Below are 14,529 nucleotides of genomic sequence, written 5' to 3'. Positions count from 1 at the left end.
AAATCTTTGTTCAACTAAGAAGGCTGCAGCGTAAAGATGGGTCAACCTTTCGCCTTACGATTATGTAAGACCTCGGACTGACTGACCTTTAGGTTCGTTCATGGCATGCGGCATTTACGTAATTTAACGATTACGATGTATTAGAGCCTTCTGAACCTAGAAAATAGTTCTCCGTCTCGATCTAATATTTTTAAGATACGTTAAAACACGTGTCGCATCCTCCTTCCACACGGCTGCACCCAATAAAGTATTCGCCCTTTGATGGTGATCCCACCTTTTAACGAGGACCCAGGGTGGTACAGCTGGCGCTGCTTGAACACGACCCTTTTTCAGTAATTTCGTCAGCCCGCTGTAGAAAGGCGGGATTCGTTTCGCGAATTGGGCACACAGTGTTCAAAATGCATTCTGCAATATAAGTAGTGTCAAAGCGAGGATGCAAGGAAGTTACGAAGGTGCTCGCGCCTTCTTCCTTCCCCACTACCTTTTTCGCAACGGTTGTTAATGAACCAACACCACAGGTGTGTTATCTCATACTCATCGTTTCGGCGTACCTTTTCTCCGTATTTATCTATACCTCGACCTGTGCAGCCTTTACTTATACAATTATTTAATTCTCTTTAAATCTGTGAACTTTGCAAAATAGAAGAATACACATATTTCCGCCATTTTGGTTCCAGTCTTTACCGGCTATAAACTAGTCGATTGACACATTTCAATGTCATTCAGAAAATAGCACATTTCATAATATATTATTTACATTGAGTAGTAGGATAATAAGTTATTTGAAAAATGAGTTCCATTGTTTTAAATCTTTTATACAGTATATTGTATCTTAATAATTAATGCGTGTGGTATATAATTCCAGAATAATAAAAGTCGTCGTAAGTTATTTAATGATATGCAGTTTTATTTTGATTAAATTGTTAAGATACTTATTGTCGCAAATGTTGAGTATCTTAAATTGATAAATAGCGAGTAGATTTTTAGTGGAAATTTAAAGTAATAATGTCAGATACACTTTCTTATTAGCGCAAGTCTTCATACCTAGCGACATCTAGAAAGATTAAATAGACTTCATAACAGAAGTGAATAAAAAACGTGTGCACTGAAATATTTGGTATTCATGACACCAATATAAAAAACCACAGTTATATTCGTAGTTAATATAAGACATTTTTATGTTATAGATTTTACAACATTTATTTTGAATTATCTGTTAAGTTTGTTTTAAAATAATGTTACAACAAACAATGCAAGTTTTAACAACTACTAGAGTTGTTTTAGCTAGTGGATCTCCCAGACGACATGAAATAATAAAACAAATGGTAATCTTTTTTTGTAATAAGGAGTGTATATTACTATGGTATTAAGAAATATCTTTATTGGTCATTATCATATCAAGTACTGTAATTAACCTATTTGAATAAGTATATTGATAAATAAAATACAATAATGTAAAATTATATAATTCATAATTGCAGCTTTTTACTCTATACTAATTTCATGCTGATTCTATAACTGAAATAGAAGAAGAAGAATAGCTGGCTTTATTTTACGATGCTGCATTAATTCATATTTATTTTACATATTAGGGTATAAATGCAGAAGTAGTGCCCTCATTGTATGATGAAGACTTAGATAGATCTGCATATACAAGTCATGGAGCCTATGTTCAGGATTTAGCAAAGTATAAAGTAGAAGATGTATATAATAGATTAAAAGAAGATCCTGTACCACCTTCTTTAATCATTGGTGCAGATACGATGGTTACAATGGGTAACATTATTTATGGAAAACCCAAAAATAAGTCACATGCATTTGAAATGTTGTCAAGGTAAAACAATTAATTTATATATAAGTGATATTAGAATAAATGTAAATGTTACTGATGTACTATATTGCAGTCTAGCAAATAAGGAACATATAGTTTACACAGGAATGTGTTTGAAAACACCTAAGAGAGAGATAAACTTTTATGAATCTACAGAAGTAAAATTTGGAGATATATCTACAGAACAAATAGAACTATATATAAAATCAGGAGAACCATTGTGAGTATCAATTATTTTGGTTTGTTGCAGAAGTAGATATTGTATTATATAAGATAAATCTTATATAAAATTTTCATGATAGAGATAAAGCTGGAGGATACGGTGTACAAGGAGTTGGTGGATGTCTAGTTGAAAGAATAAATGGTGACTTTTATACTGTAATGGGTATACCACTGTACTCCATGACAAAACGATTAAATGAAATTTTTTGTAACAGTTAAAATACATGAAATGTACTATGTAAATAATTTATTTTGTAATAAATGTTGGTAAAAGAAGGTATAATAATTTCAATCTCGATTTATATTTTACATGCGTATACATTTTTTAATTGGAGCAGTATAAATTAATGAAAAACAGAAAAAATGAATGATAAATTGTACTGAAGTATTATACGCAGTAGTATATAATTGATAACAAATAAATATTTTTCTAGACCAAAAATTAAAGATACAAGTGCAAACAAAAAATTTGCAACACATATTTCATTAAATAAATGTGTAAATAAGTAGTAATGTCTATTAACAATTATAAGAGTAGACTGTAAATTTATCTAACGTAAGATTTGGCGTCGAAAGTTAAAATTTTATTGAAAAATAATATTTAATGCCAATGTAACCATAAACTCATCTAAATAATGGCGCGTTGCTACTTTACCAATGAGCAGCAGTGCGCAAATGGAAAGGTATGTGGATAGTGTGGGTACTTGATTGTTTCATTACCTTCATAGGCATATATATTAGACTGCGCGGTCTTATGGTAGGGATAAAGCAAGACCGAAGGACGGAAGTAGCGCTGGAGTACCTCCTATCTTGTTCACACGTCGCAGAGGGAAGGGAGAAAGCAACTGGCGGGCGATGAGGAGAAGGAATAGTGCACGCATGCAATGCCTCCACACAGCCGTAGGAGAATCCCCCACCAACAGCCCCATTAGAAAGAGAAGTCTGTGACTCCATGTATTATCCTCTCACTCTACTGCCAACCTCATCCCTTTTTTTTTTTACGTGGGGAAAACCTTGGAAAGATGCATCGTTTCCGCTGGGGGTGAAGACGGCCAATCTGGGGTTCCACCCACTAAAAACCCCCTGGTGACCATCGGGCGTAGGGCTGGCAACGGGATCGCTCAGCATAACCGCGACCAGTCTCGCCCATTGCCCTCCCCTCTAGGTGTTTAAGGGGTGGGCTCTTCTCCGGAGGGGGGCAATTGCCCATCCCCCTCCGGAACGGCTTTGATGCCGTCCCGCCACCTCCTACCTACAGCACCGAGGGGTCACCTCTCGACGCTGTCTTCTCGTGGGCCGACCGCGAAAGGAGGTGGTAGCCCCAGTACCACCTCCTCGGCCCGGTTGCCCCGCGGGCGAAACGAGGGTCATCGCGGCTGTGACCCTATGAATCGCACCACCCGCGGGGCAACCACTAAAATATGTCACGAATTATTAACTTCAGATTAAATTCAGCTAATACCTTAATACTTTATTACGCAACATGTTTAGAAGAATCGATTTATGTGAAAAAAAGTATTTTTATTCCATAGTATTTTAATATTATTAATAAAAGAACATAATTAACTTTGAGAACTCAAAAGATCCTTTACCTACGAAAAAACTGTGATTGCTAAATAATAGCCCTCTCCATACTACAAAAATTTCTGTGAATACACTTTTCTGATATCTCTAAAAATAACGGAGGTAATTAACATAATCGTAAACTGCGTATATCCAGCCCACCCTATATGCAGCTGCGTCGCACAAATGAACGGCCGAGTGGTGGGGAAAGTGCTCGGGTAACTGGTCACCGATTCCTGTACGGTCCCAGGAAATTTAGCCCTCTACAGTCCCGACTCGTGCGGGAATCGGATGTCTATGTAATGTAGCATATACAACGCGTTATTACATCTTTTTGGAGACGATAAACGGATGTATAGCAATCTGTTTATAGTTTATGACATCTACAATGCAATGAATTTCCATTAGAGAACGGGATTGCTTTTCTTGCTCCATTGTTAGATTCTTCCGATGTTTATTTCGATATTCTTTTAATTTTTATTCAGAATTCTTTCATTTATAGGTTAGTTATTAATTTAGAATTTATTTAGAATTTATTCAAAATATATTTAGAATGTATTTAAAATATATTTAGAATGTATTTAGAATTTATTTAGACCTTATTTGGAATTTATTTAGAATTTATTACTTTTAATATTGGACATTTTTAGTTATTGTAATGTTCAAATCCGGATCCTCTGTAGCATTTACAGCTCAGTGGGCTGTTAATTTCATTTATAGACTTTGTAAAAATTGCTGTCATACACAAAATCCGTTTATAGGTGTAATGATTATATATTTTATATCATTATTTAAAAAAAACGTGTATTTACTTACAAGACGTGCTTATAAAAATTTGTAATAATTATATTCCTAAATAATAATTTTTTGTCTTAAATAATTGAATGTCTCATTAAATATAATAGTTGCGATGGGAGCAATTTTAGATTCCGAGGGAGCAAATTGGGAGCAATTTTTTAAGATATAAATTGTTAAGAAATACTAGTATTCCGCGCCAACTATTTTTCAGCCCCAAAAAATAGGGTGACGTCACCCCAGAAAAGTGGTTCGAAGAAATACATTGAATGAATAGGTTGAATGAAAGACGAGAATATCTCGTCTATGCTTCTATACCTTGTCTGCGATGCTACCGTGGAGCCGAATGGGTTCTTGTATATGCTAGCGTGGAACCAAACATGTAGATTCCTACTATTATTCTAGAATTGGCCGCTTGGTGCAGCACTTGCCCGGGAACAACGAATTCCCAGGCATGAGCACTCTCATTTCCTCTCTGCTTTGACAGTCCGATTTGCCAGAACACAGTTGGTAGATTTGTGATGAGTTCTTTGTTTTTAAGGTAGAATTTAGGACGGGATAAATTTATTTTATCGTGTGGTCGCGTGTATCTATATTAGAAGATGGAGGATGTCTTAGAAGAGGTTGTTTCTTCTGACGACTTGAAGGTAACCCATTCCGGTGACATAAAATACAGAAATCGTTCTCAGCTTATTTATGCTTCTAAATACACGTGTATTTTAGGGCAATAGCTAATCTGTCGAATACAGGTATTGTCGAAGATTAAATAATTCGTTTGCCAGCAGAATTTAGTATTGTAGTCAGTTGTCTCTTTGATATACAATTGTACATAACGTATTCATTATTTTTGGAGGTTATGTACGACTAATTTAAAGCTACTCGGGCTTCAAATATTTATCAGTGGTTTTTTATAACATCGTAAAATACTGTTAGTGATATTACGGTAATATCTAAGTTATGACATGTATTTGCGTATATGTCATTTTATATGTTAATAATAGAATGTTTGTTTGAAATATTTTAATTTAAAAGGATGATGTCATCAGAAACTGACAATTCTCTAATTATCCAGATTCAGTTATTGCATCACATATTAAAGTATACATGCACATGTATATATAAGAAATTTTTTTTTCAGAAATTTGAACGTATATATTATGAACAATTCCATTCATCATTAGTAACACAAAAGGCACAGTTTGAATATGCGTGGTGTCTTGTTAGAAGCAAATATCCTGCAGATATTCGTAAAGGAATTATTTTATTAGAAGATCTTTATAGCAACCATTCAGATAGTGAGAAACGAGATTGTCTATATTATTTAGCTGTTGGAAATGCTAGAGTAAAGGTAATATTTAATTAATTATTCATAATTTTTTCTGAAATTGAGTATTAAGTAACTCAATATTATATTTACAGGAATACTCAAAGGCCTTAACATATGTTAGAGCATTTCTTAAAGTTGAACCTGGAAACAAACAAGTACAACACCTGGAGACGCTGATCAAGAAAAAAATGGAAAAAGGTTTTCTTTTTATAAATTACTATTGGCTTAGGCAGTTAGGGGTTGTTATTCATTCTGGCTCATTGCTTTTACAATCTACACGTAGCATTATAAGACACTTCTTTTATTTTCTATTATTTCTTCTTGCATTTGTAGTTTCATGGGCTGGTAGTCACTATATTCCTTTTTAATAAGACTGATTAATAATAACTGAATTCAGTTCTTTGTGCCTTCAAACAATATACACACTGTATATTATTACAATTGGAACAAAAAGTTTCGCATATCACTATTATGATAAATCACGAATTTTATTAGACATACAAAGAAAGTACAAACACAGTGTACCTGTTTATGTATATATAAAATAAGAGCATCTTGCATTTTTTAATATCTATTTATGGTATTTTCTTTATAATAAACTTACTGGTTCCTATATTAAGCATTACGACACAGCATTCTGATAGTTGGTACATAAGTAGTTTCCTATACGACAGGGGACCTCGTATTTAATTATATAAGTTGTTTTTATGAAATTTTATTACTTTAGTACATAGATGGCTGTTTCCTACTCTTTTTCCTTGTATTATTTGTACATATAATAAAAATCGTATAATGAAATAAATCCTTTCAATGCCTTTACAGTAGTTGACTAGTAGTCTTTTTTTCAGCATACATTCTTGTTCATGCGGTGTATCATTTGGTAGCAATGTGGGTTGTAATAATATTCAAAGTGAAGAAGCATTAAGATTCTACACTGTTGTCAGTATTATATGTACCTTTTTTTTTTACAGAGGGACTCTACGGTATAGCCATTGCAGGAGGGGTTATTATTGGTATTGCAAGCATTCTTGGCCTTGGTCTCGCGATGAGCAAAAAATAAACGAAAAATAATAAATATTGCTTGTGTCGATACGTGTACCATTATTTCAGATTATCACAAACATCATTAATAGTCATGTGTGTTCATTTTTTAGATAAGGGAATCAATTTTCTCGTAATATCTTACCAGTGACTATAATATCTGTAGTCACTGATATTACGTTAATTTATGAAAAAAAACATCATTCCGAGTGTTTTTTTTTGTTTCGTTCGATTATTTAGTGTATAGTGTTAATAAAAATTTGTTTATTTGAGCAGAGATTTGAGGCTTTCACGGCCCAGCATCATACAGTTCTCACTGTTGAGGCTTCAGGGGTGTAAGCCATGTTCTGGTCCCAGTATCAGTGTGTCTTTCGACCCCCTGATAAAGCTAGCTGCAATGCTTGCGGAACGTTGAGAAAACAATTCCACGAGGTCACAGCTTACACCCGAAAACCTCGACAGTGAGAACTGTCTGTTTATTTGACATCTAGATACAACAGAGAAATATATATGTATAAATGTTCGCCTGTACGAAAACTTCAGTATATATAATTATATCTTTTGTACATACAGATAAAGTCATTGTACGATCCTATCTACATGTATTGATACTAAAACCTTTATCAAAATAAATGTGTTGTGTCAGACCAAAATACAATTTATGATGCACGATTCTATGCCATGTGTGTAATGTACCAGTTATTTGAGGAACACAAGTAGAATCGCTATGCTTCGACGTTCTTCCGTAAACAAGTTATTATGAGTCATTGGAATTACTTCTCGATCCGCTTCATATTCGATAAAAGATTTAACTCGTGGAACGGGAGTGGGGGTATCGTTCGAGATAAATTCGCATGTATCATACTTTTTATATATAGATTTATTGATGATTTTTTAATATCCGTTGATAAAGTTGTTTATGTACAAAATAACGCTGGAATATCCCTATGTAATATTATTACATTTAGTGACCTATGTTATGGCCCAACGACTCGCTAAAACCACCGTCTCCCCGCTCGGTCTCGCGAGTCTACACATTTTGCTTATCCTTCACGCCAAAATACGGAGCGCCGCTACTATTTTTCCTTATTTCTCGAGCTGGTCCTGTTTCCTTCGGCCTCTTTCCTCGTCGTCGCAATATTATTTACAGGCTCGAACCCCAGCCAATCATCGGCGATCGGTTCCATCCGCTAAGAAGCGGCGGAAAGATGGCCGTCGTACTCGGGACCGTGCTCGCCGTTATTATACACTTTACGTTGAAGATTCAATAAATGGGAGAAAATCGTATAGGCGATGAATGATTCTTACATGCTATTTTTCGGAAGTGTATTTACACCGAGTCGAGAAGACTCTGGTTGCCGCCCACGGTATAACATCGATTCCTCCAGTATGCACACACACGTGTGTATAGAAATTAAATAGGACAGAAAGAAAAACATGATTTGTAACTTAGAACAGTCATCGAATAGTCCAAGGTGTCACCAGAGTATACTATTGTGTATTTCGTACAATTACAGTTTTTGTGTTTACTTGCTCGTGCTAGGCGCACTTGAACAACGTTTTGTAACGAGAAATACACTGTCATACGTATGCATTAGGAAATATATGAAATCTAAAGTGACTACGAAATCAGTGAAGATCTGAAATATAGATTGTTTAGTGGATATTAATCCGTTTGTTTACGATCTCTGGTAGGTATCATGGTACGATCTTTAGTTACTGCACACTTTTAGATCCGTTGCATAAAAGTATGATAGAAATTACATAAAAATAGTATTTCTTTAAAAGTATATTTTAATATTATTTTAAAACTTTTATTCCATGGCTTACGGACACCAACTACAGTTGGTGTTAGAAGGAAAAAGGTTAAAGCTCGGTGGATCAGACTTGGACTAATACAAAGTAATAATAATGACATGAAACATTACATTTTCTTCAAACGGACCACTTGTTCCATTATTTACGAATGGCAGTGTATTTCTGAAACGATCATTTTCACCCTTTAACCGAACGAAACGAAACAATTTCTATAAAATACATTTATTAGACCGATATGTCGCATAATTCTGGAGAAGATCCGAAACGTTTCCACAAAGGAAATCGTCCCTATATCGTAACAAGTAAGTGCAGTTAAAGGGTTTACATGGCAGTGGAAACGATTCGGCAATATTACCGATCGTTCAGAGTTAAGTAAGATTGTGCGTTGTAGTGGAACATGATACAATAAAAAATTCGAGATTGTTATCCGTGGGTTGTGCCGTTAAATGCTCGAAAAACACGGGGCTTTTCGTCGGTATACGTGTCAGACGCCTGACAGAAAAGCGTTAGTTTCCGAGAATTCAGACACATCGACGTTACTTAGCGTAGGAATTAATTACTCGAATAGAATTAGCAGTTTGTAAAGACTTTAAGCAGTTTTTAAGGATGCATATTGCTTTTCTCAATAAGGCTCCGCTATGCTTTACACGAATGTACAGGTGTCATCGCGCGTATGTTTGCGCTTTGTTTGCTGGCTGACGCTCCGATACGAGGTTTCGACTTTTACTTCTTCATTTTTTTTTTTCTTAAACGCGTTTCCCTACCCAATCCCTATCACACCGCTAGCTTCGTGAAGCCCTGTGAGTCTTCATAGCTTTTTTTTTTTTTGATGAAATTTGAAACGATTCTGAATTCGAAGGTCGAAGAACTTGGGAGATGGACACCGAAGCCAGCCGCTACTGGGTATACAGGCTAGTGAGAGTTCTCCATTTTTCGAGCGAAACGATTCTTTTGATTATACCGATCGCTAATTTGTGCATTCCAATCGTTCATCAACGCTGGAACGATGCCCATAGTTACGGATTCTTTCTGTTTCGTTCCTAACAATTTATCGGCTGCTTTCGTTCACGCGAATCTGTGACCCTGTTTTATCGTGAGGCTTGAACCTAGGAATTCAATTTTGTGTTTACTTTACGCCACGTTTTACCTCGTTCTCTGTACAATTTATTTAATTAGCAAGTGGTGATTTACATCGAATTTTTCAAAAATAGAATAAAAGAAAGCTTGAAGTTGGTGTACTTCAGAAATATCATGTTAGTTTCGTTTTTTGATAGTCGAATGAAATAAGGGTTAATATTACGCGTTGGTTAGTAAAAGTAATTCAGTTAGCTAATTTTATATTACGAAAGACTTGTCAATTAAAGAGACATCAATTATGTTTCCCTAATTCTTATTGTTCTATTTTTATTTTATTTCGCCTGGATTAAAATATATAATAACAAAAAGGAAATAGAGAATAATTTGTGAATGTGACGTGTTCTCGGTTGTAGACGTAAAATATTTTGCCAACATAAATTCGGCTGTCTATTTTATTAAACATATAATTTACTTTTTCGCGAGAATTAGTTGTGTACAAAATTACAATACACGATGATTTACAGTTTTACGAGAAATTTTCATCTATATATTCTGTTAATGAAAAACCAATTTTTAAATTCCAGAAATTCCAATCCACTCATTTTTTGTTTATTTCGTTAATATAATTAAAGTCGCTAATCAACTAGCCCGGCTGTTATTACATCCATAAATAAAAAAACCTAATGCTTTGAAAGTCGAAGTGTTCTGTTTTGGTGAGTACTACGATGTATCTTTGAAATTCTACAATTTATATTTCATGTCTTCCTGTATATAATTCATTTTGAAGCATTCGTGGTGAACCTTCAGAAATTAATGGCTAATCGGTGGATGAAAATTTATGTTTTTCGAATCAACGAAATCACAAATTTTCTAACATTAATTATTTTACGAAAGATGACAAAATTACGCAAGGAAAAATTTGTTTGCATGTTCACATATCTTTCACTTCGTTGTCACGAAAATTTTATGAGCTCCTTTATCCTTATTCTCTGTTATGAAGATTTCTTTAGATAAACTATTTTAATATGAGTAATTTGTTACTTTTCCTAGATTGTACCACAACTACAGTGTGACAATAAAATAACAACGACCAAATATACACGAATATTTTCTCAGTTTCATCATCGCCGTCTTCGCGTGAACAAATTTTAGTAACCGACGTTGACTTAATCTTTATCTGTCCCATGTGTCAATTTGTCACATTTTTCTCCTAAGAAATGATGTTATTCTGTCATATGTAGGTAAATTTAGTCGAGGTTCCATGATTTTTATTTTAAAGAATTTCAAAATTTAACTATTTATCTCTTCATTATACACTGCGTGGCATAACTATAAAACCACCCTAAAAATATCAATTCTTATGTATTATGGTTGAAATAAAACGAACCAAGTGTAGGGGGAGTTCCCTTAACGCCGGACGGCACCTAATATCGAACATTATCTATATCTGTGACAGTTGAAATGCTAGCGAGCCATTATCCCGCGTAAGTGGTAGAGGGGATTGAAAAAACAACGATCAGATTTCGACACGTTCAATCGCGCGTGCACAGCTAAGGAAATCGATTCATATTTGCCTGTTTGACTGGAATCTGGTGCATCGTATAAATTATAAAGTGTCATATTTACCACTTTCCTTGGCCAAAAGACGTGTGTGTTGCGTTATTGTATCTTTTCGTAAGTACTTTTTTAATTGTCATTGTGTTTTGTGTATACAGTGCACTGGTTTTTACAAGAAAGAATTTGTTTAAACGGTTTCCCCTATTGCCGGACAGTACAAATCTCATTCTTTCTCTTCATCTCCGCATAAATTATTGACTAAAGAGAAAGAAAATAAAAAAAGAAATAAAGAACAAAAGAAAAACGTAGTAAATAAGCTTAAGGAAATCAGATCACTGAAACCAAGAGAGACAAACCAGGAGACTCTGTGTTGTGTGTTAGGAAAGCAACGAAGAAGACTGGATTCAATGTTCAAACTGCCAAGAATGGGCACACGAGGCTTGTACCGATATTCCCGAGTATTCGGATAATTATATTTGTGATCGCTGCAAATTATATTGAAACTGTCCTGAGTTAAGTTACTAAGTCTTACTGTGTCCGGTACTAGGGGCCACTTAATGATTTTTCAAAATCATATACCAAAGTTTAACGTTCATTTAAGTTAACTATTACGATAATGTTGATTATATTGTTCCTTTATTTGGAGTTCCAATATTGTTAACTTATAAATAATGCAGAATAAAAAGATTAAAACATTATTTCTGTTTATATATTTAAGAAAAACTTTAAGCGTCCGGCACTAGGGGAACTCCCCCTACGATGTCTGAAATCGTGTCGAGAAATAATCCAGAAAAGGATCGATTCTATTCCCTAGAAAGAAAGTAGTCGTTTTTATTACAACCACATTACATAAATATTGGAAACTTCAGTGTGGATTTATCGTTATGCCACGCAGTGTATTAATGTTTCACCACTGTGTCACTTTGACACCGAGGGACAAATTAAGTCGGGAAAATGAGGGAACGGATGAGGATTAAAAATTACCTGTCGTCCGTCAAGAACGACACTGAAAATCACCAGTCGCCACAGTTTTCTGTTCGGAACGCGTGGCCAATAAAAAGCGTCGGAGAAAAAAGAAAAAAAAAAAAAAGAAACCGCGCCGCGGTACAGTACGGTTTCCGTTTACAAAGTAGAAAGTTTAAAAAAGTGGCTCGAGACCGCGTAGAAACGGTTCCGCCCCCGTGACTCTGAAAGCGGCGAACAGCGTTAACGGAAAGCACTTCTCGATCGATGGTTTGTAGAAAACTACTTTGAGGGTATATCCTCTCTCTCGAAACAAATGGGGAACTCTAACACCGTCCTCCCGTGTTGCGAAAGGAACGTGAATGAATCGTGTGCATAGATACGAATTTGGGCGCGATGCTATTTCGCAGCCCTCGATAGTATACTATTAGATATACATATACACCGTACGATATAAACGTAAGTCGATCTCGGGAAACAATAGGCCCTTACGAACTATCGGCAATTCAAATTTTGTACAATAATTTAATATTCGGTGAGATACGATTAATTCACTCTCGATCACACACCACTCACTACCTAACCACTCACATCGAGTGTAATCTGCTGCTCCCTCTCTCTCTCTCTCTCTCTCTCTCTCTCTCGACGCATACCGATTGACTAGCGATACGATATACGATGGTGATTTACTTAATTAATTCTTCCTCGCTACCGGGTCGGTACACGACAGTGATACCGTAAAATATAGAATTTTTTCTTCGTCTCTATCGTGATAGAGTAATACATTTTTTTTCTCTCTCTCTCTCTCTCTCTCTCTCTCTCTTTCTCTCTTTCGCCTCCGTCGAATACCCACGATACACAACTTCCCGACATGTACAGTTACAATATATTTAATTACAATCGGACATTCTAATTTAGTTTCTTCCCCCCTCCCCCCCAAATCCGGTGCGACGACCATCCCAGTCCCCCTTATTCGATCGTCGCAAAACACAAACGGTGATCAGACTCTTCTCCACCGATTCCCTGTATTTTCATTCCTCCCCCGCCCACCCATCATTTTTCATTCTTTTATTGTGTCGCTCTATTACTCGTAGAATGTTACGCCTCTTAAAAAATAAGATCTGATATACTTAGAGCTGTCTTATCGCCTATGTTTCGAGTTATTCGAATCCGATCCCGAGGTATTTTTCGTCCGGAATCGGCTCCCGATAAAACTGAAACAATTTCACCGTTTCACGTGGGCGCTAAGTTTAGGGGTACGTTCCGTGAACACGTACCCAAAGACTTTGAATATTGATCCTGTGGATCCTTGGTAGAGTCTCCCCGTTATACGATCGATTCAATGGAGACGTGTTCGCGCGGTGAACGGCGCGTTTCCAAAGGACATTCGGGCTCGCTGATAAAAAATAGTGCGCCCCCGTTTTACAATACATTATGGACAACGCTCGCCGCGCGAACGTTCCGCTGAACTTCAACGCGATGGAGAACAGCACGTTTCGGGATGCGTTAGGAAACAATCGTTAGTAGACTGCGGATTTTTATAAGTTTATAGCCTGTAGGGCTCTATGAAACAGGATTGAAAGACAAAAGGGTAAATAATATTTACAATAAAGGAGACACCTAGGATTTCGATTACTTTTCAATATCTTGTCAATGCCGTCACCCTGAGTAGTGTTGTGAAAGTTTTATTTGGAGATTGCTGTTTGTAAAAAAGTTATAATAAAAAGTTTAGGTAACTAATTATTTAATAGTTTGGCTTTCTCACCAATTTCGCTGAAGCCAAAAGCACAATACTTTCTTCTATCATATATTAATAACAGAAACAAAGTATCATCCAAAAAACAATAGACGAGCTTCTCAGTCTACTTCAACAAATAGATACAAATTTATTGTTTTGGGGGAGTTATTATCAAAAAAAGTTACTTTTTTTCTCGAACTGTCTTTAACCAACTCGATTCAATATAATGCTTCAGAGTTGGTTAGATACAGTTCAAGAAAAACTAGTTATTGAAAAACAGTTGAAGAAAGAGGCATCATTGTTCTGTTAATAACCTTTCAATTAACAACATTTGACAACTGAAACTTTCTGGAGGCTACTCGGGAGGGTGACCTTGTAAACATATGTCAAGGTCAAGGTCATCAGTCATTTTATTTATCAATACTACCAAAGTACGATATTAAACTTTTTTTGATAATAGTTCTTTTGCAAACATCGACCCCCAACTAAAACTTCACAATACTACTCAAGGTGATGATTTTTAAAACACATTGAAAAATCTTCGAAATCGGAGATGGCTTCCTTATTGTAAATATTTACCGTCAAATGTTTCATCGG

At 35.5% G+C, this 14,529-nt stretch overlaps 2 protein-coding genes across 2 annotated transcripts; both read left to right on the top strand.

Moving 5' to 3' along the window:
* Positions 1-1,216: 1,216 nt before the first annotated feature.
* On the top strand, positions 1,217-2,272 carry LOC107186168 (N-acetylserotonin O-methyltransferase-like protein). Its single transcript, XM_015573981.1, has 4 exons — positions 1,217-1,325; positions 1,593-1,834; positions 1,905-2,051; positions 2,134-2,272. The coding sequence occupies exons 1-4, from the start codon at positions 1,236-1,238 to the stop codon at positions 2,270-2,272; spliced, it is 618 nt and encodes a 205-aa protein (XP_015429467.1). The 5' UTR covers positions 1,217-1,235.
* Positions 2,273-4,908: 2,636 nt separating this feature from the next.
* On the top strand, positions 4,909-6,984 carry LOC107186165 (mitochondrial fission 1 protein). The gene is made up of 4 exons (XM_015573977.1): positions 4,909-5,058; positions 5,550-5,759; positions 5,831-5,936; positions 6,710-6,984. The coding sequence occupies exons 1-4, from the start codon at positions 5,014-5,016 to the stop codon at positions 6,796-6,798; spliced, it is 450 nt and encodes a 149-aa protein (XP_015429463.1). The 5' UTR covers positions 4,909-5,013; the 3' UTR covers positions 6,799-6,984.
* Positions 6,985-14,529: the final 7,545 nt, after the last annotated feature.

This window comes from Dufourea novaeangliae, unplaced genomic scaffold, assembly GCF_001272555.1.
Source record: "Dufourea novaeangliae isolate 0120121106 unplaced genomic scaffold, ASM127255v1 scaffold76, whole genome shotgun sequence".
NCBI classification, from domain to species: domain Eukaryota; kingdom Metazoa; phylum Arthropoda; class Insecta; order Hymenoptera; family Halictidae; genus Dufourea; species Dufourea novaeangliae.
This window is presented reverse-complemented; position numbering and strand designations above follow the sequence as displayed.

Excerpts from the sequence above, each read along its gene's own strand:
- LOC107186165 (XM_015573977.1), top strand. The coding sequence starts at position 5,014 with ATGGAGGATGTCTTAGAAGAGGTTGTTTCTTCTGACGACTTGAAG. Across the intron at positions 5,059-5,549 it reads TTTCTTCTGACGACTTGAAG|AAATTTGAACGTATATATTA; the intron begins GTAACCCATTCC and ends TTTTTTTTTCAG. Across the intron at positions 5,937-6,709 it reads CAAGAAAAAAATGGAAAAAG|AGGGACTCTACGGTATAGCC; the intron begins GTTTTCTTTTTA and ends TTTTTTTTACAG.
- LOC107186168 (XM_015573981.1), top strand. The coding sequence starts at position 1,236 with ATGTTACAACAAACAATGCAAGTTTTAACAACTACTAGAGTTGTTTTA. Across the intron at positions 1,326-1,592 it reads ATGAAATAATAAAACAAATG|GGTATAAATGCAGAAGTAGT; the intron begins GTAATCTTTTTT and ends TTTACATATTAG. Across the intron at positions 2,052-2,133 it reads ATAAAATCAGGAGAACCATT|AGATAAAGCTGGAGGATACG; the intron begins GTGAGTATCAAT and ends TTTTCATGATAG.